This window comes from Ammospiza caudacuta, chromosome 5 (assembly GCF_027887145.1).
Source record: "Ammospiza caudacuta isolate bAmmCau1 chromosome 5, bAmmCau1.pri, whole genome shotgun sequence".
NCBI lineage: Eukaryota > Metazoa > Chordata > Aves > Passeriformes > Passerellidae > Ammospiza > Ammospiza caudacuta.
Window position 1 is genome coordinate 30,263,324 of NC_080597.1, and position 23,525 is coordinate 30,286,848.

Here is a 23,525-nt window from a genome sequence, read left to right on the forward strand (position 1 = left end):
CACCACCAGCAGAAAGCCTTCACTGCACTTGAACCCAGGGGAGAGAGGGAGGCTCTTCAAATAACAGTCTATTTTTATTCTTAAATAGACATTTAAAAGGGAATGTTTCATCCAACCTATCAAGCACTTGTTTCCATTTACTGACTGAATCTGCTATAGCAAAATCCTCCACAAACATGAAGTTCAATTCCTTTTTTGACACTAAAATCTGGTAGAGGCACATGATTGTAGGGTATTTTGCTTAAGTCTGAACATTTACACTTGGAGGATATAATGCTTATATCTGCAGGATTTCCAAAGTGTTGTTTGCCTCAGATCTTGAGTAAGACTGGACCATTTGGGTTATAATGTATTTTCCCCTTCCCTGCATTATCAATTATACTCTAAAACAACCCAAGAAAACTCCAACCTGTTTGTTCCTCTGCAGGAAGCAAGACCAATGGACAAGACAACAAATCAGAAATAATAAGGATGACCCATTTTGGAGGCATGCTGGCTATATTATTGCACAGTTGGATGGTCTGTACATGGGAGCCCTCGAGTGGGCTAAACTACATAAACTAACAGTAAGACTAATGCATGTCTTTTTCAGTAGCTGGGGCTGGGATGTCAGTGGACAAACATGGGAGAAGGGAATCCACTTCTTAAAAATAAAAACAGAAATAGGCTACTTAGTGGCAAGTATGTATTCTGCATGTAATTCTGCAAAATCTTTAGTGGCTGTTCAGTGTAGATAATGTGACTGAGGCCTTGGTTGATGTAACCACAGATTCTTCACAAGGGGCTTGGAACCCTGAGCACTCATGTGGTGATTAAGTTGGGGGTGGCTCTTGTATCCATGTGAATGCTTGAAGGACCCACACTTCTAAAGTGCTTGTTGCTGTCACTTTACAATTGTTATTAAGCAGATGACCCTTTAGGTATACCTGCAACAGCAAGAATTAAAGCTTTCATTCTTTTTTCCAAGCATTAGATTTCAAATCCTAAAAGCCTTTCTATCCTGGAGTATGTTTTACTTTACTAAATGACTTCTTCTTTTCTGTCTTTTAAGTCTCAAAAATATACGGTCACAAAAGATGTGGTCTGTGTTGTGGCAGGTCAGATGGGATAGATTTTGGGGTTTTGTTGGGTGGAGGTTTAGTTGGGTTTTTTTGGTGTTTTTTCATCATTTGTTTTTCTTTAATTTCAATTGGAATTGAATTCCATATCATCAGCTTGTATGTAATAGCAGAACTTCTTTAACTCCAATAGAGATATGGCAATTATAATGCTGTCCTAAAGTCCAATATCTAATAGGTTTTTCAGTGTGAGAAGAAGGACTTGAGTAATTGTAGTTGACCTTCTTAGCTAGGTTAATCATACCAAGAATTTTGAGAAGTTGGGAGTTCTGAAATGTAAACAATTGCATTTTAGTAAAATGTACATCTTTCTTACATAGAAGTCAATCTGGGGCTTTCATGGATGGGGTGCCAGCTCAAACTGGAAAAAAAAAAGATGTTTGTAATGATAATCCATCCTGAGGGATCCGAGTTTATAGGGGAAAACACTAGAAACCTTGACTTTCTAGGAAAAGAACACGTTAATATCCTTTAGTGACTCCTGTATATGAAGAGCCCTGTCAAGCTCATCAGGTTTTTGGCTTTTTTGCTGCTTTAGAATCTTTTAGATTCATGTGAGGAGAAGGGAAAAGTGCTGGTTTGTGTCTGAGTTACTTCTTTGTGATAGGCATGTCCTGCCTGCAAAGTGTTTCCTGATGCTCGCTTATTTAACTATGCACTAGAAAGCACTGACCTCTGAAGTGTTTGAATAATTTTTATCCTCTCTTTAGAGATCTCACTAGCATGTCTATATAAGAATAGTGCATTTGGTGAAAGTTCAGATGTGTGGTTCAGGCTGAAATACATGTGTCCTCCATTCTTGAATTATATGCATGAAATATTTTTTCTTTTCCTGGACGTACTTGCAGCAATTGATGGGATTTATTTTGACTCTTTTCCTTGCCAGGCACAATTTTAGCTTTGGACATTTTCACCTATGTTAAGATGCATATACTTTTATTCAAAGCAAAAATGTTCACTGTGTATGTATTTCTTAATTGAAATGGTGCTGCTGTTTCTTCTCTTTGCCACAGCCACTAAGTTAACATCAGTCCTTGTCTTTGAGTACATTTTGGACAGCTGCTCTTGCAGCCAGGTCCTTAGGTTTTCTTGGCATCAGAATGATACCTGACATTCTGTAAAATGTTCTGTAAAAGTACAGGGAGTTCATTTTGTTGGACACCATGATACTTTTTAAGTACTTTGGAGAGATTAGGCTACCACTGTGTGTGCATATTTATTGCTGTTAGGTGTCCTTCAGGAAACAGGCCTTGAAGGCTGTTGCTGTGAGCTTACATGGGCAATAAAAACAGGTGCAGCTACAAAGCTTCTGGCTGGTATTCTAGATTTGGCACATCCATTCATCTGAGAATCAGCTCGGCTTCTGTAAACTTTTGGCACTTATAAGTCCCAACTAAACTCACAAACCAACCAAACAAGCAAAACCACCACCAGTATCTCTCTTATTCCTTGTGATTAAAGAAATCTACCATCCAAAGTGCAAATAAATTTACCTAGTAGATTACTTTTTTTCTTAAGTATTGTACTTTAGCTCTATTAACCCAATTGTTTCAGTTTTGGTTTTTTTTTGGACAGCAACTCCAGTAACAAATACTTTTCTGTTACTCAATTCTCAAAATAAAACAATCAAAGAAATTTCATACTGAAAGTCTCTGTAACAAATTCTGCATGTTTTTAAAAGGAAATCTGATTCCCATAGCACATTTTCCTCAGTGCTTTGGAAGTCTCTTCTTAACTCTTTCCTTTCGTAGATACTATTTTGTTTCATTAATAAAATAATCCTTTCCACGTGTTTATTGTCTTTGGATTATCATCATCAGGAACAAGTCTATCTTTTGATGTCTAGTAGTTCAATAGTTTGAATTCATGGTGGTAATGAACATCAGAAATATTAAAAAATACCTCTTGTATGAATTGGGGCATTTTTATTTTCCTTTTTTTTTACCCACACTCAAACAAAACAAAAGAAACACCCTAAACCCCAAACAAACCAAGCCAAAACTCAACATGTGACAGTCTGTATTTTGTTGCCTGATGTTCTACTTGCTGTTGGGAAAGCTATTGTACTTCTAAATTCAACATATTATTCTGTATATGTAGAGGAGAATTGTTCCCACTGTCTTAAGCTTAAAATAAGAGTAAATGCTGTAGAAGAAAGGCTAGGAAGGTTTTCCCCTTAACTCCCAAAATACCAGAGACATGAGAAAGAGAAGGGGAAGAGGAGATAGTTTCAAGGTTCTTATGTTTCCCTGCTCCGTGACTGATCATACATAGACAGGATGGTCTCCTGAACCCTGAGAAGGTGTTTGGTTGACATGGATAGGCTAAAAGAGATAAAGGGGATGAAGAAAAGCAACTGTGTATATGAAGTCTGTGAATTGTAATGCTGGGCATTGGGCAGAGTTTTATAGAACTATTTCCTTTTCAGGAGAATGAAAACAAGCTGTTTCATAACTAATCTGCTTTTAATTTTTTAATTCTGTTTTCTGGTACTATGCATGGTAGTTTGAAACCAGAGCCAGCTACTTCCTAAGTGAGAGCTGGGTTATGTGCACATAAGTAATTCTGAAATGTTCTGTTTTTCTGCTCTCCCCTAAAATTCAGATTGCTTTATTTGAATATTGTAGAACCATTGTGTCTGCCACAAGTAACTGAGCCTTACTGCAGAAAGAAAATCTGGGCTTTGAATGATTTGGTAGTAGCACTAGTATATATATATATTTTTATTCTTTCTGAAGGAAATGCTTTGTATTTGTTTAGAACAAAACATATAAAATGTTTTGTTCTAAACTTTGGGTTTTTGTTGCATGGAGTCCTGAGGACTATTTTAGGTAGATTCTTCCATTAAGACCTGAATGAAGGCAATGTACATTGTAAACTTCTGTATTTTGAATTTGATATTTACAGGTATCATTAAGAGTGATGTTAAAATTTGAATACATTTTTATGTCAAAATGTTACATTATTCCATCTGGTTTAGCAACATTTTATATCCAGTAAACAAACCCAGCCCTTTTGTCAAGACAATTTCTGAGGGAGAGGCACTGAAAGAACATAAAGCCTTTTCATCTGCCTAATGCTCTTCCAACACTGTGATTAATCTTGGGCTTGTCTATGCAGAGATATTACTCTTGAATGAGGAGGTGTCAGAGTTTTAAATACTAGAATGAATCCAGGATAGATCTCTATTTATGCTTCCTTATTTTCTACTCAGAGTGCTCAGGCTTGGACAAGTTACTGGAAAACAATTGTTACAGAATAACTTGCCTATTTTAATGTCCCATGTAAACAAGCCTTTAGGGCTGGTTCTCGGTTCTCTCCTTTCTGCTGCCCTTTGTAAGTTTATTTCTGCCTTTCTTGGATTGGCAAACAAATTGATTTTTTGTTTTGCTGTTCAGGACAGCACCCTAGAGGAGACAGACATTCTAGCAAAAGGACTTTTGATGTGGCTTTACCACCTCTCTGCTTGTCAGTTTAGTTCATTCATTCTTCTTCAGGATCTAAATAATGTTTATAAGGAGTTTTTCTGACATTGCTGAGTGAGATGGGAAAAAGTGATTACAAAAAATTGTGATATGCCCTATATCATGCATTGTTATGATGCAGTTTTTTGGGTTTAATTCTTGCTAGTGGACACTGATTAACTCATCATAGAGAAGATTTCTTCATATATCCTGGAAATCAGCTTTAGTTTTTCCAAAAGTGGCACTCTCAGCTGTGTTGTGGCAGATGCTTAAGACCACTCCTGATTGGGCCTGCAGTGTAGGTTCTTGTGTTTTCTGTTTGAATGCATTGTTTTACTGAGACTCCAGAGGAGCACAGTGCTGATGTGATGTCACATCAGACAGTCTTAAACACAAAACCAGGTTTGTTCAAGGAGAGTAATGAATTTTTGGAAATAAACTAGAACAAAATTTGCTTGACCCTCAAAAGGGAGTTGAAAACAGAACTCTGGGGGGTGCTTAACAACCTAGTCCTCTTTAGCATCTCTGATATTTTGGCTGGCTATGGCTGCTGGCAGCCTAATCTTACCCAGTGCCTTAGGAATTTGCATAACCTGTGCTCCGAATGGATCTTTCCTCCTGCTCTCTGGGCACCTTACTGTGCCTATTGTTCTGAAAGCTTCATTGCTTGGCACTTTTGTTCTAATTTGAATGGACTTCCTAATAATTACAGAAGTTTTAATTTGGAGTGATGGTAAGAAAGCACAGATATGTGAAACTTTTTAAAAATACACAGGCAATTCTGACTATTGCTGTAGCAGTATCAATGTAGCTACCTGTAGATATTACAGTGAATGCAGCTTTTATGAAGGAGAAAATGGAGTGGTAGCAAATGGGTGTCAAGTACAATTAAAATATCTTGATTGCTGGAGCAATCTCATGCAAGCCAGTTTGCTCCCTTCCTGGTGGTACTGTACAGTGATGCCTGTGTGAATCAGACATTTCTTATTGTGTGGTGAGTTTTCAGTGCAGCTGGATAGGGGAAATGGTGCTTAAAAAGTGCCAAGTCTCTCTACATGGATTCCAATGAAATAGAAGTTGTGACTGGTTTGTAACTGATTCATACCTCTATGTTGCTTAAACCATCCAAAGACACATCTCTTGATGTTGCTCCCTTGTATGGATCCTTACAGCAAAAACATGATGAACTAAAGCAATGTAACACATGAAAGTTTGTTTTGGATTTCTCCCTCAAACTACAGCTGCTGTTGGGGTTTCTTTCTGCCATGAATGGTTTCAATTGTCAGAATGGCTTATTTCTCTTGTCTGTAAACATTGTGGGAAGGTCTCATTCCTTCTTATGGGATGCATGGACTGGAGTTTACATGATTTCTGGTTTTCCTGTTGGTTATTCTTTCAGCCAAAGCAGGAGATGGATAACACAGAATTCAGAATTCAATATTTTTATATTTAATATATTACATTCAATATAAAAATATTCAGAATACTTTTATTCTGAATAAAAAGTAAATTAATTTGATGCTGTTTCATTTTTCCTTGTCCCCCTTTACTGGGGTTTGTAGAGGTCAGCTATATGGTTTAGTAACAGTGATTTATATTGCAATGTGTTTCTTTGCTAAATGATTATGTGGCATTATAAAATTACTATTCACAGCACCACAGTGATGTGTGTTCTGACTTTTTTCTTAAGCCTTGCCTTAACAAAAGGTGAAAGCAAGAACAGGAAAGATTTAGAACATGGTATTTGAAGGTTGAGGTTAAACCACTATTAAGCTCTTATTTTTGAAGAGGCAAAGTAAGAGGAGGTTCTAAAGAGCATGTTGCACAACCAGCTGTGTGTAGTTAACCCTGTTAACCCTGGCTAGCTCTAACCATAAGGAGTTTTCTAAAGCACATAGCAGAGTGCCTTTTGACTGACTTTCCTTATTCAGCTATTTGATTGGTATTTATTATCATTTTCCCCCTCATTTGTTTCTTCCTCCTCAGTCCTGAGGATGTCTTAAATTGCAGTGTTTATAGATGTCTGAGAGCTCCCAAGACCATTAGTGGAAGACACTTCAAAGACATCTAGATAAACAAAAAAATTAAATTTTATCTCAGTAAATCATAACAGACTGATTGACATGCTGCTTGCAAACACACACTCAGGTTTCTTGAGTTACAGTTACATCTTCCTTTTTGCCTCAGAAATTGTAGCATTGGTAATGCCACTACAAGGGGCAGATCCTGAAAGCTTCCTCAGTGCCTGGTGCCATAGTGAGTGTGAGCATCTGGGCCTTGTCAGTAGGCATTTCATAGGCCATATGAGAGCTTCCTTCTGGAGCAAAAGAAAAATTCTAACCACTAAGGCTGTCTTGATGTTTTTCTGTCTCAAAGTGTTTTTTGTCATCTTCTCCTTCATTCAGCCACTGAGCAACTTTGATGTCCAGTTTCTGAATGCAGTTGGAGACCTGTTGGACCTTATTCCTGCATTGTTTGATTATTCTGCACGAGGTAGACAATGCAGTGTGGATTCAGGAGGCCATGGGAGATACCAGTGGGACATGGGACACTGCTCTGCACTGATCAAGGTGAGCATCAGAACCTTATCTCCAGTGACTGTGTTGGTTTGCAGTGTCATGAGTCTGCATTTCTGGAGTCTTCCCTGTTCATGTTGCATGTGCATAAAGAGACTTCTGTCAATGATCAAGATGCATATATGCAGTTGTCATTTGTGCCTCTACAGGATTTTGAGTCCAGTTTTTCTCACTTGAGTTCAAGGAGAGGGAAAAGACTGAACTAAAACCACAGAGATGGATGTTGAAAAGCTGCTAGAACTACTAGGGAATGAGGAACTACCAGGGAGGGGAGACTAAATGAGAAATAACTCATTCACCTAGAGAAGTGGCATCTGAAAAGGGATGTTGTGAGTGACTGCAAATACATTGGGCAAACAAGCAGGGAAAAAAAGGAAAAGGATTATTTAAAGTAAGGGATAATGCTAACATAAAAACAAATGGATGCAAGTGGCTGATGTTTTCTGTTAATAGTGATACCTTTGAATGGCTTTCCAGTAGGAGTGATGACAGAAAAAAACCCCACAGTTTTAAGATAAGTGACTGATGCATCATGTTGGCAATTACATTTTTCAGTTAAAATTGCTAAGAAGAATTAATCAGCATCCAGAGAGTCAATGTATGGCAGAGTAACAATATTCACCTTAAATTGAGAAACATGAACTAAAGTATTTGCTTACAGTAAGAGGTTTCTGAGCTAACAACAAATCGTAGAACCAGGGACATATTTTGAAAATATGTACTATCAACATATATATTTACCTTTTCAAATGAAATTTACTTGCATTTGCTTCTGTACTTCACTTCAAAGTGAGCCAGATGAATTCTCACAGAAACAGCATGTTTTAAATTGATGTCATATATTTGAAAAGATGTGATTTGAATGTGTGAATAGAAATATTCCAATTGAAACTGGAGGAAAACCTATACCATGTGATGCAGGTATCCCAAATAACCCCACGATGTTTTATTTTGAAAACAACACATAGGTAAGAATTGTTTCTGTAGGTTTCAGAAATTCATTTAGTACACAGCTAAAAAAAGCACAAGAATCTGCTCTTTCTTCAATAATGCAATTAATTAAACTACTTAAAAAAAGTAGTTCTCCCAGTTTCTATCAAGTAGAAAACATGCAGAATATCATGAGGTCTGAAATTATTAATCTTTCTGCTTCTGTTTTCCAGGTTCTACCTGGATATGAGAATATATATTTTGCCCATTCTAGCTGGTTTACTTATGCAGCCACACTGAGAATATATAAGCATTGGAACTTCAATATAGTTGATCCATACACCAGCACTGGCCGGGTCTCATTCAGTAGTTACCCAGGTAAAGTCAAGAAAACCAAAAATATGTAGATATTCAATTTAATATGGACCACCTTACTGTCTTGTAGCTGTCCTGGCTGTGAAAAGAAGCACTGGCTTCAATCTACCTTAGAACTTGTAGCAACCAAGAGGACAAAATGCTAGCTTGAATTTTCTGTCTTGAGCATGATATTGTTGTCATTGTCTTTTGTTGTTGATTAATCACCTTCAGTGCTCTGAATAATACTGGTTAAATATTTTACCTCTGGCACAAACATGCTGCTTTGAATTCTGCTTGTGTAGTCTGCAGTCATCTCAAGTGCTGAACTCCTCACCATGCCTGTAGCATTTGCATGTTTGGTAACACAATTTTGAGTGCTTCTGTTTACCGCTGTGACGTGACTCCTACTGTAATGGGATTATTACTGAGTATCAAACACTTGCTGTTTGGAAGTGTATCAGTTTCTTTGATCTTGGGTTCAGGAGCCTTCAGTTGTTTTGTTGTTTTTTGGGGTTTTTTTCCCTTTCTCCCCACATCTTCCTTTTCCAGCTTCTCTATAAGCTGTTGCAGAGGAGAGTATGTTTTAATGCTTATTTGGTGTGTTAGTAATATAGCCAGCCAAAATATTTAGGAAAATATTATTTTGGGAAGATTAGGCCAAATGTTAGAAATTGCCAGCAAGTAATGTTTGAGGAGCAAAATATGTGCTCTTGGTTGTACCAAGAACAGCACCAAGAAATGAGAGCATGAAAAACCAAAGCAAATCTGTAACTCCCTCTTAGAGCTGACATTGCATAAGGTTTTAGAGGTGAAATTTCAAGTTCAAAAATACCTAAACAGTCAAAAATCTTCATAAAACATTTTAAATGAAGTAAATACTATAGCAGACTCTGTCATTCTCATGAAATTTTGTTGGCTGATGATTTCCAAATGTGCTTTGTTGAGTAATGGTGCTTTACTGTAAGGGCAAGGGTTCTTCATGGCAGGGTCTCCTGAGACTGTGACTGGGAGAATGTTTTGAAAAGCAGTTGCATTCATTTCACATTGAAAACAAGACTTTTTCTGTGAGGGTCTGAGCCTCCTCAGGAATGCAGCATTTTCTGACATCTGAGATTTTTAATTTGAGGAAGGGGGTAGAGGTAGCCTGAATGTCTCTTGAGTGCACAGCCTTTGAAGAGCTTGGATTATCTGTGATTGCCTCAAAGGAATTTCACTTGCTTGTTGCAAGGAATTTTGCCGAGTCTGTGTAATTTGGTTGAAAGCAAAGGTTTCTGAGCTCTGTTCATCACGTGAATGTTCATGAGGTTATTCTGGCTCTCATATCTCTCAGCTGAAATACTGATGATAGCACTACCCTTGACAAAAATGTGGCTCTGTTTAGCAACTGTTGTATGTTGCATTGTGCTGCAGATTCAAAATTGGGGATCATGATCAGCCACACAGAGCATTTATTATTTTATTTTTAGTGGATGTCTGTGGTGATGTATTTCAGTTGTCCCCTTTTGTGGGTTCTTTGTATAAGGAAATAAAAATATTATGGTTTTATGAGACTGGCAAAGCATAGTGTGTGGCAGGATACCTGAAAATCAAAAATCAGCTACTGCTTTGCTGAAATGGTTGGTGTCAGTATAGGACACGGAACAAAACAAGCGCACACACTGCTGCTCTCAAGGTGAAGAAAAGGGAAAGTTTGTTTTCTGACTCCAACACTTAGAATTTTCCAAAAGTGACTGGATTAGAGGGTGAAAGTGCCACATCTCCAATGACACTGGCCAAACTTACAGTCCATCAAATTTCTCCTCCTCCACAAAAGAATGCAAAACAATAAGTTATTTACAGAAAGTGTGTGAGAAAGTTTGCTACAAGAATGTAAACATCAGAATGCTTAGAAAATCTTAAAAAATCAGGGCGACAGTTGGGGGTCTGTTCATTGGTGTACAAAATCACACTGTGCTTCCCTGAGAGGGCTGAGGTCTGCAGAGGTGGCTGATTTTAAAGCCTGCTATTGCCATGTGGACTCTAACATAGTGGTGTGGGAAGGTGTACTTCTACCAACAAGATGAGTGAGAACTGTTGGAAAGCATAGTTCCCATGGCTACAGTGAAGTTAGAGAGGCCTGTGGCATGCACAGGGTGCTCACTGATGACAGGGTGCTATCACAAGCACTAGATAAGCATGTTCCATTGACTGCAGCAAATTGCATTAGCTGTGGGTGTAGTTCACAGACCTGCAGTTTTCCATGGCATGAGTAAGCACTGGACTAGTAATGCTCCAGGGACGTCATGTAGGAAGGAGGCAACTGCCAAATTCCTCTGGTCCATGTTATGATGAGAGATATTTTCAGAGCATCTGACTCTGGAATCTGCAGCTCCTGGCCATGGTTTGGCCTGTCAATTGTAATGTCTACTTGCATAAATGTTCCTGCTTTTAGTCTCTGTCCTGATAGACGTAAGAACCAGTAAGAAAGGCTACATAGTAATCTCAACTGAATAGTAACATGATCCTATGGACATAGAACTTTTAACTTCTGGAGGAAACAGAGAGCACTAAAAGACAGGTGCCCTTCTAGGCCTTCAGTGATACTTAACTGAGTTATTCAAAGATAGTTGTCATCCAGTAAGATAGGATATAGAGTAAAACTATGCTGCTGTCCAAAAGGTGTGTCAGAAAATGTTAAGGGGTCATTTGTCTTCTGAGAAGGATTATGCCAAATCCATGATTTCTCCTGGGGTCACAGAATAAAATTATCCATATTATTTCTTTATTTACTGAATTTCAAAAGACAGGCTACTAGATTGCAAAAATTAGTATTAGCTGTGACTCAGTTTAGAGGTTCTGAGGCTATTGACTAACCATGATTTGTGTTAGGGTGTGCATTGTGGTGCAGCTGGAGGGCCTTGCACTTCTTTGCACATGTTGTGAGTGAGCAGGTAGGAGGACAGGCAGGAGTAGAGTCCATCCTAGCTTCCCCAGCAGTTACCAGTGTTCTGCCACCAAGTTCAAATGTCCATTGTTAACAGCGTATCTTCTCTGCTGCTTTCTCCCTTTCAGAGCAGTGGTAGTCCTGCAGAGGCACAGTCAAGTGGGAATTAATGGAAGTTGTAATCTCTGTTTTTGCAAAATGATTTCTTTACTTGCTGCTCATTTCCACACTAACTCACCTTAATTCTCACTTGAACTCTGCTCGTAGTCTTTGTCCACAGAGCTGCACGTAGGACAGTTCTGTGAACCTTTGGAAAGGAGGAATGTCTCTGAACTGGAAGCTTGAGCTTCATTGTCTTCTTCAAGCTCTGGACATGAGTACTTCCTGTGGCTTGTGAATCAATGCATAGCAGAGAGAACTGAAATTGTACAGAGGATGTTTCTGTTCCTCACAAATGTTGAATGAAGCTGTGCTCATGTGAGGGAGTAAGGAAGTGATAGAGACAAGGTAGGTTCTATGTTTTGTGCCACATATCTAGTGGTGGATCAGACAGGAACCTGCACTTCTCCCTCTCTGCCCCTTTCCCTCCTCACCTCTGGTCAATACTTTACACTGCTTATTGAGGCATTCAAAGAAATGAGCCAAACTAACTGATAAAATTTATTATTTTCTTTGGATAGCAGGGGGGTTGCAGCTTCCAGGATTTTCATCCATTTGGATGGAGCTCTTTTAAACTCCATTTAAGAGCAGGAAGGTGCCATTTTGACTAAGCACTCTGGTTTGGATAGTGAGCTACCTTCTCTGTGCTGAGACATGGTCTTTTAAAGTATGTTAATTTGATTTTAGCAGCTTAAACAAAACAGCTGAAGAAGAACAGCTGAAGACTTTTACTTCCACCTTTCCTCCTCTGGTCCATTATTGGGATCTTTCTGGGTTGAGCTAGGTGGTGATGTGCGAGTAAGATGGCACAAGTTGTCTTGATGGCTGACTATACATGTCATATCTATCCATCTATCTATCCGTGCTAAGGCAGGAGAGAGAGGTGGTTTGTGTCCCTTGCTTTGAAGCAATCTTGTGTTAATGCAGCATAATCCTTCCCCATAGCTTGAGGAAGAGCTGGGAGGAACAAACCATGGAAAAGATGGTAGCCTTTGTTCTCAGGAGTACCTTGCTCATGAGGTATTGCCAGAGCATTTTCTGCTTCCTCCAGCATGTGTTCAAAACCTGGAGGGAAGCAAAGGAAGGTGTGGTGAGCTTTGGAGTTGAGACCAGAGCTATGGTGTGGTGTGTGCTTGTTCTTAGTGCCTAGGAGAGATGTGCATGTGGAAGGGAGGCAGCTGATGGGTGTTCAGTCTTGACATGAGAAGCAGTTGCTGATTCTCTGCTAATCCAGAGAATACATTTATTTTCCCATATTCAAATGTGTTTATGCACTAGAGCATTGGGCATCTCAGCTAGGAGCTACTCCCAGTCCTGAGAGGTGGGCTAGACCTCATAGCTTTGACTTTCAGCCAGTAAAGCTGACCCATGCTATACTTGAAAGAGCACAGTGACCTTTTAAAACATCAAAAAAGCTGATGCTGTCTAGTTCAGAAAGCAGCAGTCTACCTCTTTCAGAACAATAGTACCCCAGAACGTGCTGCCACCCACATCCTCTTTGATGTGCTGACTTTCTGGAGAACACTGTGGCTCAGATTGCAAAAAATGCTTTGCTTGGCTGATTAATGTCATGGTGAGTGCAACTCCATGTTCTGGAAACTTCCGTTTTCCAGTGGCATTTGGAAATGGAATCTAAATGGATCAGATCCAGAAAATGGAATCAGAAGTACTTTTGCTTGTTTCTCTGTTGAGTTGTCAGGTTCATTGGAGGGAGGGGTTAAAAAAAACCCCAAAAAACAATGAAATAAAACAAATTTGATTGAGTGTTCCTAACAAAATGGGAAGTGGGTTTGCAGAGATGGTTTTACAGGAAAAACATAGAAGAAGCATACAGTGAGATAACACCTTCATTTACAACAGATTCTCATACACACTTAGAAGAATGGCTCAAGAGGACATCAGACATCTGCTGATATCTCTAGACTTCTCTACCCAGGTTTTATTTTTCTGGATGTCTTTATACTATGGGTAACCTGTTGCTTGTATTTTAGCTTCCCTTTGTTTCAGAGTTGCCTATGCCTTAAATCAAAATGCCATCTTGGAATTATGAAGTTGGTAATGGTGTATAATGGAGGGCATGTTGTGTTATAAAACATTTCAGGATAAAACTTGGTAAATACTAAGACCCAGAAGGAAATCTCCTTCTTTTCAGCTTAGCTGAGCTTTGCAGTTTATTTGAATTACAGAGTTCAACCTTCAGTTAATTCAGCAACAATCCTTGTGTTAGCACTTGTTTTGAGTCAAGTTTTTCTGTTCTATCTCAGCTGTTGATTGAAATTGGAGAGAGAAATTACTTTGTTTGTTTTGAAGTAGGACACTTGGCATTGTCACCCGCAGGAATTGATGCTCAATTCACATCACAATTGTTTCAAAAATTTCAATTATTGCCTGTGTTTGGGCAAGCACCACTTGACGTGTTATGCAGCAGATTATTGCTAGAGTATCCCAAGTCCTTGTATAAAATAGACTGGCAGAGCCAAGTTTAGGATGTTTCTCATTTCCTTACTTATTTGAGGGAGATCTCTGCTGATAATGTACATAATGTATTACCTCTCTCCCCATGAGTAATACCAGAGTGCTCAGTCTATTCTATACTGATATTTTTTTAGAGAACAGATATCCACACAGTGTATGTTCCTGGATCTGTTCTAATTTGAGAACTTGCTTCTTTAAAGAAATTTTGCTGAACTAGAGCCCTTAAAAATTACTTTTGCTTGAAGTTGGTCTGCCTTTTGATAAAAGCCCAGGAGTAGGAGGCAAAGCTGGGTTGTCTCTCTTGCTGTCGTAGGCTGGTGACTTTTGCAGTTTGTGTTAATAAAGTTTGCTGTGGAAGATTTCATAGGGGAGCTCAACTATTATGGTGTAACACAGCATTTTAGCATTTTGTACTCTTTGAAGATGGATGCTGTTAAAAACTTCTTAACAAGAGTTTAGGCTGTGTATGACTTCCCCATGACCAGATTGCTTAACAACCTTTCTTCCCTAGCCTGGCAGCCATGTATCTGCTGAGTAATCTAAAGGCCAAGTTATTTCTGCTCTACAAGTAGTCCCCATACTATTCAAGGCATATAGCTGACCTTTGCAGCTCTGTGTGCCACCTCCTGGCAAAGGGTTTGCAACTGGACCTAGGACTTCTGTTGGCATGTGACCTGGAAGGGAATCCTGCCCACAGATCCATCGCTGTATTGACTTTGCAGAGCTGGCAGGAATAAAAACCCCCGTGACAACATGTCAGGAAGAGGAGTAGGTAGAGCTTCTCCTCATATACAGGATGTGGTTTATGATTTAAGAGATGCCCGTGTTTTGAGATGCTTTTAAGAATACTTAGGAGAAGATTAAACTAGAAGGAAGATTTTTCTGCTTGGTTTAATAAAGAAGGAGTTAATTAAGGGGATTAATTCAAATTAATTAAATGAATTTAAGTTGTCTTTACAGACTAAAAATCTAAAACTGATACTGGTTGATGAAAGTGTTTTTGTGGAGTTTGTACTTTGCTTTAGTTTTCATTGCTGAATTTTTATATTTTTTAAGTTCACTTCTTTGTTAGAAACAAACACTTCACAGGCATTTAAGGTATGTAATCCTTAGCATAAGACATAGGTTGACTTATGGAGAAGCTTCCAGGCTTGGCATACAAAGACAAAGCAAATGCTTTAGATAAAGAATTAGGTGTCTTGAAAGCGTGACAGTTTCTCATTTCAAACTGTGTTGACAGGTGGGCCCAAAGCCCTTGCAGAAGTTACTACCTCATCTTTAATCTTTGTACAGTTTCAGTTCACACACACACGCATGGACTCATCCATATCCTCATTACTTATCTCTGTTTTGTCCTATGAGTATATCAAAGGTTCACAAAGATAACAGGTTTTGTGTTACTGCTTTTTAAGGCTTTTTGGTGTCCCTGGATGATTTTTACATACTGGGCAGCGGCTTGGTAATGTTGCAGACCACCAACAGTGTTTATAATGAAACCCTCATTAAGCAAGTGGTGCCTGAATCCTTGCTAGCTTGGCAGAGGGTCCGCATTGCCAACATGATGGCAAATGATGGCAAAACTTGGGCAGAGACCTTCTCCAAGTGCAACTCTGGTAAGTACGCCTGTATATGCATCTTAGGAAAAAATATGTGTTCCCTCTACCTCTTGTGCTTGTTTCCTTCCCTTGGCAGAACATGTAACTCTCTCTGTTCTCGTACCCAGGAACCTACAACAATCAGTACATGGTTCTAGACCTGAAGAAGGTCAAGCTGCAGAGGAGCCTTGATGATGGTGCATTGTACATTGTCGAGCAGATCCCAACCCTTGTGGAGTATTCTGATCAAACAAATGTTCTCCGGAAAGGTAATAGCTGCTATAGTAGTTACTGGCTTAGGAAAACCATCTCTTTATGCCGACTGAGAATAGTGTTTTGTATCAGGGAAGGGTTTGTTGAACACTAGTCCTGAGTTTAAAGTAAGAAAGCTTTGTGTGAGCATCCCTCTGCATCTGGGTGAATTGCAATCTATTCATTTATCTGGTATGCTGTGGCAGGAATGCAGTAAACATCTGTGTCTCCTAGAAGCAGAGGAGGGAAAAATAGACTTTGTCTCTTTGCTTGTCTGCATCCTTGCCTTTTTTCTGGTATTATTTTTCCCTGTTGTAGAGACCAATGAGGGAAAATGTGAGATCTGTTTGGGGCAGTACTAAATAACTGTGATGCTGTGGGCTACTCAAAATGATTGTTGAGTTGGTCACCCTGCAAGAAGATGAAATTTTGAATACCAAAGAAGTTCTGTTGTAAATTAATCTCCTGAACTTTTCTGGATCTCTGTTTTCTGATAAATATTTGCTTTTTAAAAGGTTCTTTAATTCCCTAGCAAGACTGGCAAGAACTTGATGGAAAACAAACAAAAATCTTGGTCAAGTAGAACATTCACTGTCAGGTTTAATTTCAAGTGTTTACTTGACACTTAGAACATCAACAAGAAGCCTGAGCCTTAAGTGTGTCTGGTGCTTTTTGCTCCTTCCCCTAATCACATGCTGAGGGGATAAATTGATGAATTGCTCATCATCAAAATGATGGGGAATTTGTCTGTTAGCAGCTGGGGTTGGTTCTCTTTGAAATTTTTCCTTGTGTCTAGCTTCTTGGAAAGTTCTGGCTTATTCCAGGCATTGCCACATTGTCAGTCTCTTTTGGCTTCCTTTGCCTTGGGCTTCTCAATGCTGTGTTGTGCATGGGATGCAGACAAAGCAGCTGATAGAGACCCTCTAGCTCTGGCACTGGAAACATTGCAGCCCCAGCATGGCAGTGCTATACCTGTGCAGAGAGGCCAGGCTTGGCAGGTACCTTGAGTTCCTTTTCAGCAATGACTTTGGAGCAGCTTGTGGCATTCTCTGTAGGACTGAGCCCAACTCCTGGGCTTGGGCACACAGTGACCACTTCTTCCCTCTGAGATGTTGCAGCTGCTCTGTTCTCAAAGGTGGCAGCATGCATTAGTAGTTACACATTACCTACAGTAGTTACACTTCATACCTACACTATGTCTTTTCCCAGATATCTAAGTGTACCTTGTGCAGACTGGATAACAGAGCAGTCAGTCTCTGGGAATTTAAACATTAGGAGGACAGCCTTCAACACACAGGGTGAGTTAAGCCCTGCCAAAGTGCAGTTTTGGAGACCTCAGCTGCTGTAAGCAGCAGATCTGAACTCCTCCATGCCATGCAGGACACCAGACAAGTCCCATCAAGGCCCCTGCCCTGTTCCCAGGTGCTTGAAGCAGCTCAGGTGAAGGAGGTTTATCTTTCTCAATACCACTGCTGGCTTAAAGCCTTTGTAGAATAGCTGACCCTGGCAAGCTCCATCATTGCCATGTAGCAGGTGTCCCAAGATAATGCACTTTGGGCACGCTAGTTTGGTCAGATTGAGTTTGCCACCAGCATCTGCTTTTTAAGTCTCTTTGAAGCATAAACCTAGAAACAACAGAGAATGAGAATTGAAATCTCAGGTGAACAAAAGCAGGTATTGCTGTAGTAAACATTGTACTGAGGAAAAGTGAAACATTTCCTTATGCAGGTTTGAAAATGGAAAGGTTTTTTTCTTTATGGCTTCTGTCGTTTTTGTAGGGCAGTGCAGATGAGTTCTCAATACCAGGAATCTCTTACATTGCCCTTTCCAGGCAAAGGTGTCTGGGTGCTTTCTGTATATTGACAAAGAAAGCTCAGAAATCCTTTAGAGGAGGTGAGAGAGGGCAACACTGTCTGAAGAGAAGGAGTAGGTCACAGGAATAGGCTGCACTTCATTTTTCTTGATGATGAATGAGTAATATATCAAAATCAACACATCAGAGCAAAGCCTGGGATCTGTGTGTCTTCTGCCATATGTGCAATATTCTTATTGCTCTCTCTCCATGTTGCTGATACCTTTTACTCTCTTAAATGCAGAGGAGGAAAGCATTTTGATTCAGGGATTTTTTGCTGTCTTCATGTCATCCCTTCCTTTCAACTTCACAGTCTCTCTTGTTTTTTGTCACTGTGCACCCTGCCAGGTTTCACTGGCTTATAGCAGCCCTTGGGTAAAGCCTGGCTTAGGTTGTCTGCTGCACTCTTTGCATGGGATTTGCAGTCTGGCAGAGCCTGAGACACAGAAGAGCTCTTGCTAGAGGAGAACTTTAATAGCTTTCTCTGTTTTAGCAATTTTAACAAGTTTTTCCAGGTGGGAGAAAGAGGTCATCTGTATACACTGTGTTCATGTGAGACAGCAGCACCTTTTTGAATCACAGCTAAAACTTACTGGTTTGGAAGCTGATGTATCCGTGTCCTTGGGCCTGCGTCATTACAGGCTGGCAAGTTGCTCATTTCTGGAGGACGCCTGTATTACAACACAGCCTGTACACAACCTGTTTCCTTCAGGTAGGCTCTAGGTCACGTAAGCAAATGCCAGCAGACAGGAATACCCTGTCTTCCCTATCCTAGGCAGGACCCAAGCTGGTGAGGCCTCCACTCAGACAGTGCTCCACTGCTTATGCTGTCTGCATATCCTTCAGTTTGTATTTGTGTGTATTGCTCCCGGTGAGTTCCAGTTGATTTTTTTGAGCTTCTTACACCAGACTCTTCACACTGTGCTGGGCTGATTTTAATATGTAGAGGCCTGCATTTACCAGTGCCTAGATAGTAAATCTCTAAGCCAAATCCTGATGTGTGTGATTTGAGAATGAACAACAAGGAAATGTTAGTGCTTTGGAGACAACTTGAAAGTGTGCTACTCTGGGACCTAGCTCACGTTATATACTTGCTGCCTAAACAATAGAAAAAATTAAATGTTAAGGTATAGTTATCTATTTTTATATATTCTAGGACTTCCTGTACTCAGATTCTGACCTGGAACGTCTCCTGGTTCTTTACAAGAGCTTTCCACAACGATCTTCTTTCAGGAAGTTTTGTGCAGGATTGCTTTTGGGAAAGTTAGAGCAAGGCTCTGCTCTGCTGATCATTTCTTAACCTTCAAAGGCAGCTTCTGCCAAAAGTGCAGCAATCCCCCATCTTTCTTTATGGCTATGTGCACCCCCCACTGCACAAAGCGTGTGTGTTCTGACCTGCCTCCTGTTCACCTTGAGTGTCTGTCGTCTCCGTGTGTTTGTGTGTGTCAGTCCCTCCCTGACATCTCAGCCTGGTGTGTTCTGCTTTCGTGAGACGGGAAGGGGGCAAAACCAGAGTAAATGATTTTGCAGTCCTTTAAGGTTCAGCAGGGAAACCTCTGCCAGAGGTCTGTGGCCATGCTGCGTGTTCAGGCTCCTGCAAGTCTGATCTCAGCTGTTTTGCAGGATGAGTCCTGAGGCTGGAAGTCTGGGGGCGGGTTGCCTGGGTATGGAGTCTCCAGTGGTGTTAGGCTGGGAGTCAGCCCTGGTCATGCCAGTGACTGTTTCCTTATTGTGTTCAAACCAGTTTTCTGTGTTGTTCCTCGACATGCTGGTGAGGCAATAGAACATGGACAATTAATTATTTTCTTTTCTGATACAAGCAAGAGCATCCAGCTTTTTCAAGTGATTAATAGATTGGGGTTTGTCTCTGACAGGTTACTGGCCTTCATACAATATCCCTTTCCATGAAAAGATTTACAATCTCAGTGGGTATGCATCGTATGTTGTCAAGTATGGCATGGATTTCTCCTATGACCTTGCTCCAAGAGCCAAAATCTTCCGTCGAGACCAGGGCAAGGTGACCAACTTGGAAGGCATGAAGTACATCATGAGATACAACAGTAAGACACCTGTTTGTGTGCTGTGGAGCTGATCTTAATAAGCAGAGTTACTTTTATTTCTTGGATTATAGTGGGAAGCTGCAGCCTCGCATACAGATCAGTTATTTTGTCCTAAATGCAGAATACACACAAAGCAAAAAGGTAACACAAGCTTACTTTGGAGGTAGGAAACTGGGCTAAAGTTTCCTATCAAGAGCAAGGCCCCTTGGGCTTGCTATTTGACTTTTCCAGAAAGCTTCTGACTCCAAGAGAGTACTCCAAGAGACCTCATGGACTGCTGTCACTTAATACATCTACAGCCTGTCAATCTTGAAAGCCTTAAGTCCTAAGCAACAGTTAGATGTGATCAGACCAGAGAATTTAGTGTAAAACTTGAGGTCTTTTCCCATGTTCAGGCAAATGGTCTTTTGCAGGTGGGATAGCGTTAATTTTCTTAATTAAGTGGTTAATACAGGAGTGTGTTTTGAATTTAGTAAGAGAATAATGTTGATAGCTCTATTATTTAAACTCCGATGTTTTAGTTGTTCGTGAGTCAAGGACTTTTCAGTTTCCCATGCTCTTCCAGCAAGCAGATGCACAAGAAGCTGGCAGAGCAAAGCCAGTACATCTGAACTGAAGTGGCCAAAGGGATATTCTATACCATTGAGCCTCATACTTACTGTGTAAACTGAGGGAATTGGCTGGAAGGGGCTGATCCCTGCTCAGGGAAGGGCATTGCATTGGTCAGCAGGTGGTGAGCAATTGTATTGTGAATCACTTCTTTCTCTAAGGATTTTTTCTCTTGCCCTCCCTCTCCTTTTTAATTTTTATTATTAACAATTCACTTATTGAAATTGTTGTTATCTCAGCCCATGGTTTTTACCTTTTTCCAATTCTTCTCCCCATCCCATGAGGGGTGGGGCTTGGAGGGATGTGGATGAACAGTTGTGTGGTACTTAGTTGCCAGCAGGGGTTGAACCAGGACAACAGGTAATGCTCTGTTGTTTTTTCCTGACAGGGCTCTCCTGAACTCGATTAAACCCAGCTTAATTAACTTCTGGCTAAGCCCATCTCAGAGTACTGATAGCTTTAGATGCTATATTTTTATTCCCAATTACAGGGAACGTGCTGCTTACTGGACTTGAGGTTTGGGAGGCCTCTCCCAGGGTGGGGTGTCATTCCTGTCTGGGCTGTGAGTAGCAGCATGCTCGTAGATGCTGAGCTCACCACCTTCCCCTCCTGGCTTGCAGTTACTGCAGTGAGTGTTCAAAGGTTTTGCTTCTTTACACTTATTTTAATCCAAAACAGGAAAACAAAGGCTCTCATTTCCCCCTCTCTCTCTCTACCCTCCACCTGCCACTTCCCTTTCTCTTCTGCTTTTCTCTTCTGAGAAAGCTTCTACAAGTTTTTGTCATGTAGAATTTCATCAGGTGGTATTGCAGATACTTGTGGTTAGAGGTTGGCAGTGGTGCCCCTGGGTTGCAGAAGTAGCTGTATGGTCTTGAATTAGGAGCTTGTCTACTTAATGTCATGTAGCTGGTACCTGTGGAGAAGCACAAAAGCAATGTGACAGACTGCAGTTACCCAGTTTTTAGTGGCTCCAGTACTTGGCATCAGCTTTCTGTGAGGGGGCTAACTTTTTTTCTTTTCTTCTGCTCTTCCCACTACATTTCACCCCAGACTATCAGCATGATCCTTATGCTGAACACAATCCTTGCAACACCATTTGCTGCCGGGAAGACCTGAATCCTTCTATACCAGTGCCTGCAGGCTGCTATGACACCAAGGTAAATTACCTCAATTCCAATATCTGCTGAATGCTGGCTGCAGCCTGTTTGTGCTCCTGTCAGACCTGTAGCATGCTTCCCTGCACCAGGCCAAGCGTGGCCAGGAATGTCTGTTCCCTCTTTTCATGCTGTCCCAGTGCTTGGGCACCTCCTCAGGTGGGAATTCTCTGCAGAGTCTCAATTCCTGTCCCTGACATCAGTCCTGGCACAGTGGCACAGGATACAGGGGGAGATGTATGAAGCAACTTAATCCATGGGAGCTTGTGGTGTTCAGGAGTTAAATTCCAAATCCTTACAGCAGGAAATGAGTCTTCAGCTCACTCAGGGAAGGAGACTGTTGTACAGCCTTAGCCTCCTGTTCATTAGAACTCTGTGGGTGCCTCCCAGAGCCCACAGGAAAGGGGTTGCAGTCTCACTTTAGGTTTACATTTACAAAAGCCTGGCTCTCTAGTAAGCTACCCCACTCTGGGGCTCCACCTCTCTGCCAAACTGCTTTCTCAAAAGTTTGGTGAAAATCACTTTGCATTTTAGGGGTATGTGGGAAAATCCTTAGACCCACTGTCCTGGAGAAAACAGCATTTATTTTAGGCAGGTGATATGATATTTTCACCTGAAGAGCAGTGCCCAAGTAAGCAGCTGTGCTGAAAAGTTGTTCAGTGTTCTATCCTGTGGGGTCCAGCTTGCTGCATTTCTGGATTACGAGTTTGGTTGCTAGGGTGGAATTGGGGGGGCTATTTTAATATCTCCATTGCTGTGTCCAGCCAGCTGTGTGTTGCAGTGGACAGTAGTGGGAGATTCCCAGAGCTGGGTAATACAAGAGGAATGCAGAAAATGGCTTTGTAGAGGGGTCTGGTAAGGGAGTGGTCAATGCCTGCTGCAGTGCCTAGCCAGCACAGTTAGGCAAGGAGAATGGGCTGGGCTGGAGGTGGAATGGGGGACTTAAGAGGGGCATTGCAAGAAATGACCCAGAGCACAGGCCAAACCTGTTCTAGTTATAAACCCTACCAACACATTTAGTGTCTGAGTTTGGGAAGATGGAGGAGGCTTGGGACCTCTTTGGAGACCATGAAGGAGCAGTGCAGAGCCTGGGTAGCAATATTAATTTTGCTGCCCTTCTCCATTCCCAAATTGCCCTGACATGCCCCGGGGATGGCCCAAGTGCTCAACATGCAAGCAGAGCTTAGCGCAGACCCCTCATCCACCTGCTGCAGCCCCGTAAAATCAGGGAGGGTTGGCCTGAGGGCAGATGCTCTGGCTCTTTCAGCCTGGCAAGGGCAAGTGTGGGCTTGTGGTTTGCTGGTGCCCTTCAGCACTGGCTGCTGTGTGACTGGAGGTGCCTTTGCGCAGGGGAGGAATTGCTGCCTGTGTGTGTTTCCCTCTGCTCTCTTCCCTCACCTAATAATGAAATCTCCTGGACCTGTTCCTGCTGGCTGGGATGGGGATGTGCCAAGCCTCACGCTGCCCTTTTGCCCCGGGTTCCTGTCCTTTGTTCCAGGTGTCGGATTTCCGTCTGGCTGCAGCGTTCACGGCCTCGGCCATCAATGGCCCTCCGGTGCAGGGCGGTCTCCCGGTCTTCAGCTGGAGACGCTTCAACCGCACGCGGCACCAGGGCCTGCCCGAGTCCTACAACTTCGGTTTTGTCACCATGAGGCCCATCCTGTAAAACCAGCACCAGCATCCACAAGTAGATTTTTTTTTTTAATGGGAATTTTATTTCTTGTGTAATAAATCGACCTGGATGTCCACATCCCTGTGCCTTATACCTGCCTTCCCATGTCCTGCCTGCTAAGCACTTTGTACTGATAGTGGCTGCTTCTCTGCAGCCCAAAGCACGTTCCTTTCTTCTGAGCTGTTTGAGTGGCCCTTCCTCTGACTGGGATTGATGAGAAGCAGGTGGCAGAGCTTTCTGTTGATCTGAGCCATCATCACAGCTGTTCCCAGAGTAGGAGTGAGGAGCAATGCCACCAGTGAGAGTGATCTGTTTTTAGCAGCTGGCTA

At 41.3% G+C, this 23,525-nt stretch overlaps 1 protein-coding gene across 1 annotated transcript in view; it reads left to right on the top strand.

The window, feature by feature from the left end:
* PLBD1 (phospholipase B domain containing 1) overlaps positions 1–23,274 on the top strand; it is a 38,242-nt gene extending 14,968 nt beyond the window's left edge. Inside the window, exons 4-11 of the mRNA XM_058805542.1 lie at positions 428–566; positions 6,988–7,152; positions 8,322–8,466; positions 15,415–15,615; positions 15,726–15,866; positions 19,576–19,761; positions 21,421–21,527; positions 23,023–23,274. Coding sequence (XP_058661525.1) covers positions 428–566; positions 6,988–7,152; positions 8,322–8,466; positions 15,415–15,615; positions 15,726–15,866; positions 19,576–19,761; positions 21,421–21,527; positions 23,023–23,190 — 1,252 coding nt within the window. The 3' untranslated portion in view covers positions 23,191–23,274. The remainder of the gene's footprint in view (positions 1–427; positions 567–6,987; positions 7,153–8,321; positions 8,467–15,414; positions 15,616–15,725; positions 15,867–19,575; positions 19,762–21,420; positions 21,528–23,022) is intronic.
* The last annotated feature ends 251 nt before the right edge of the window (positions 23,275–23,525 follow it).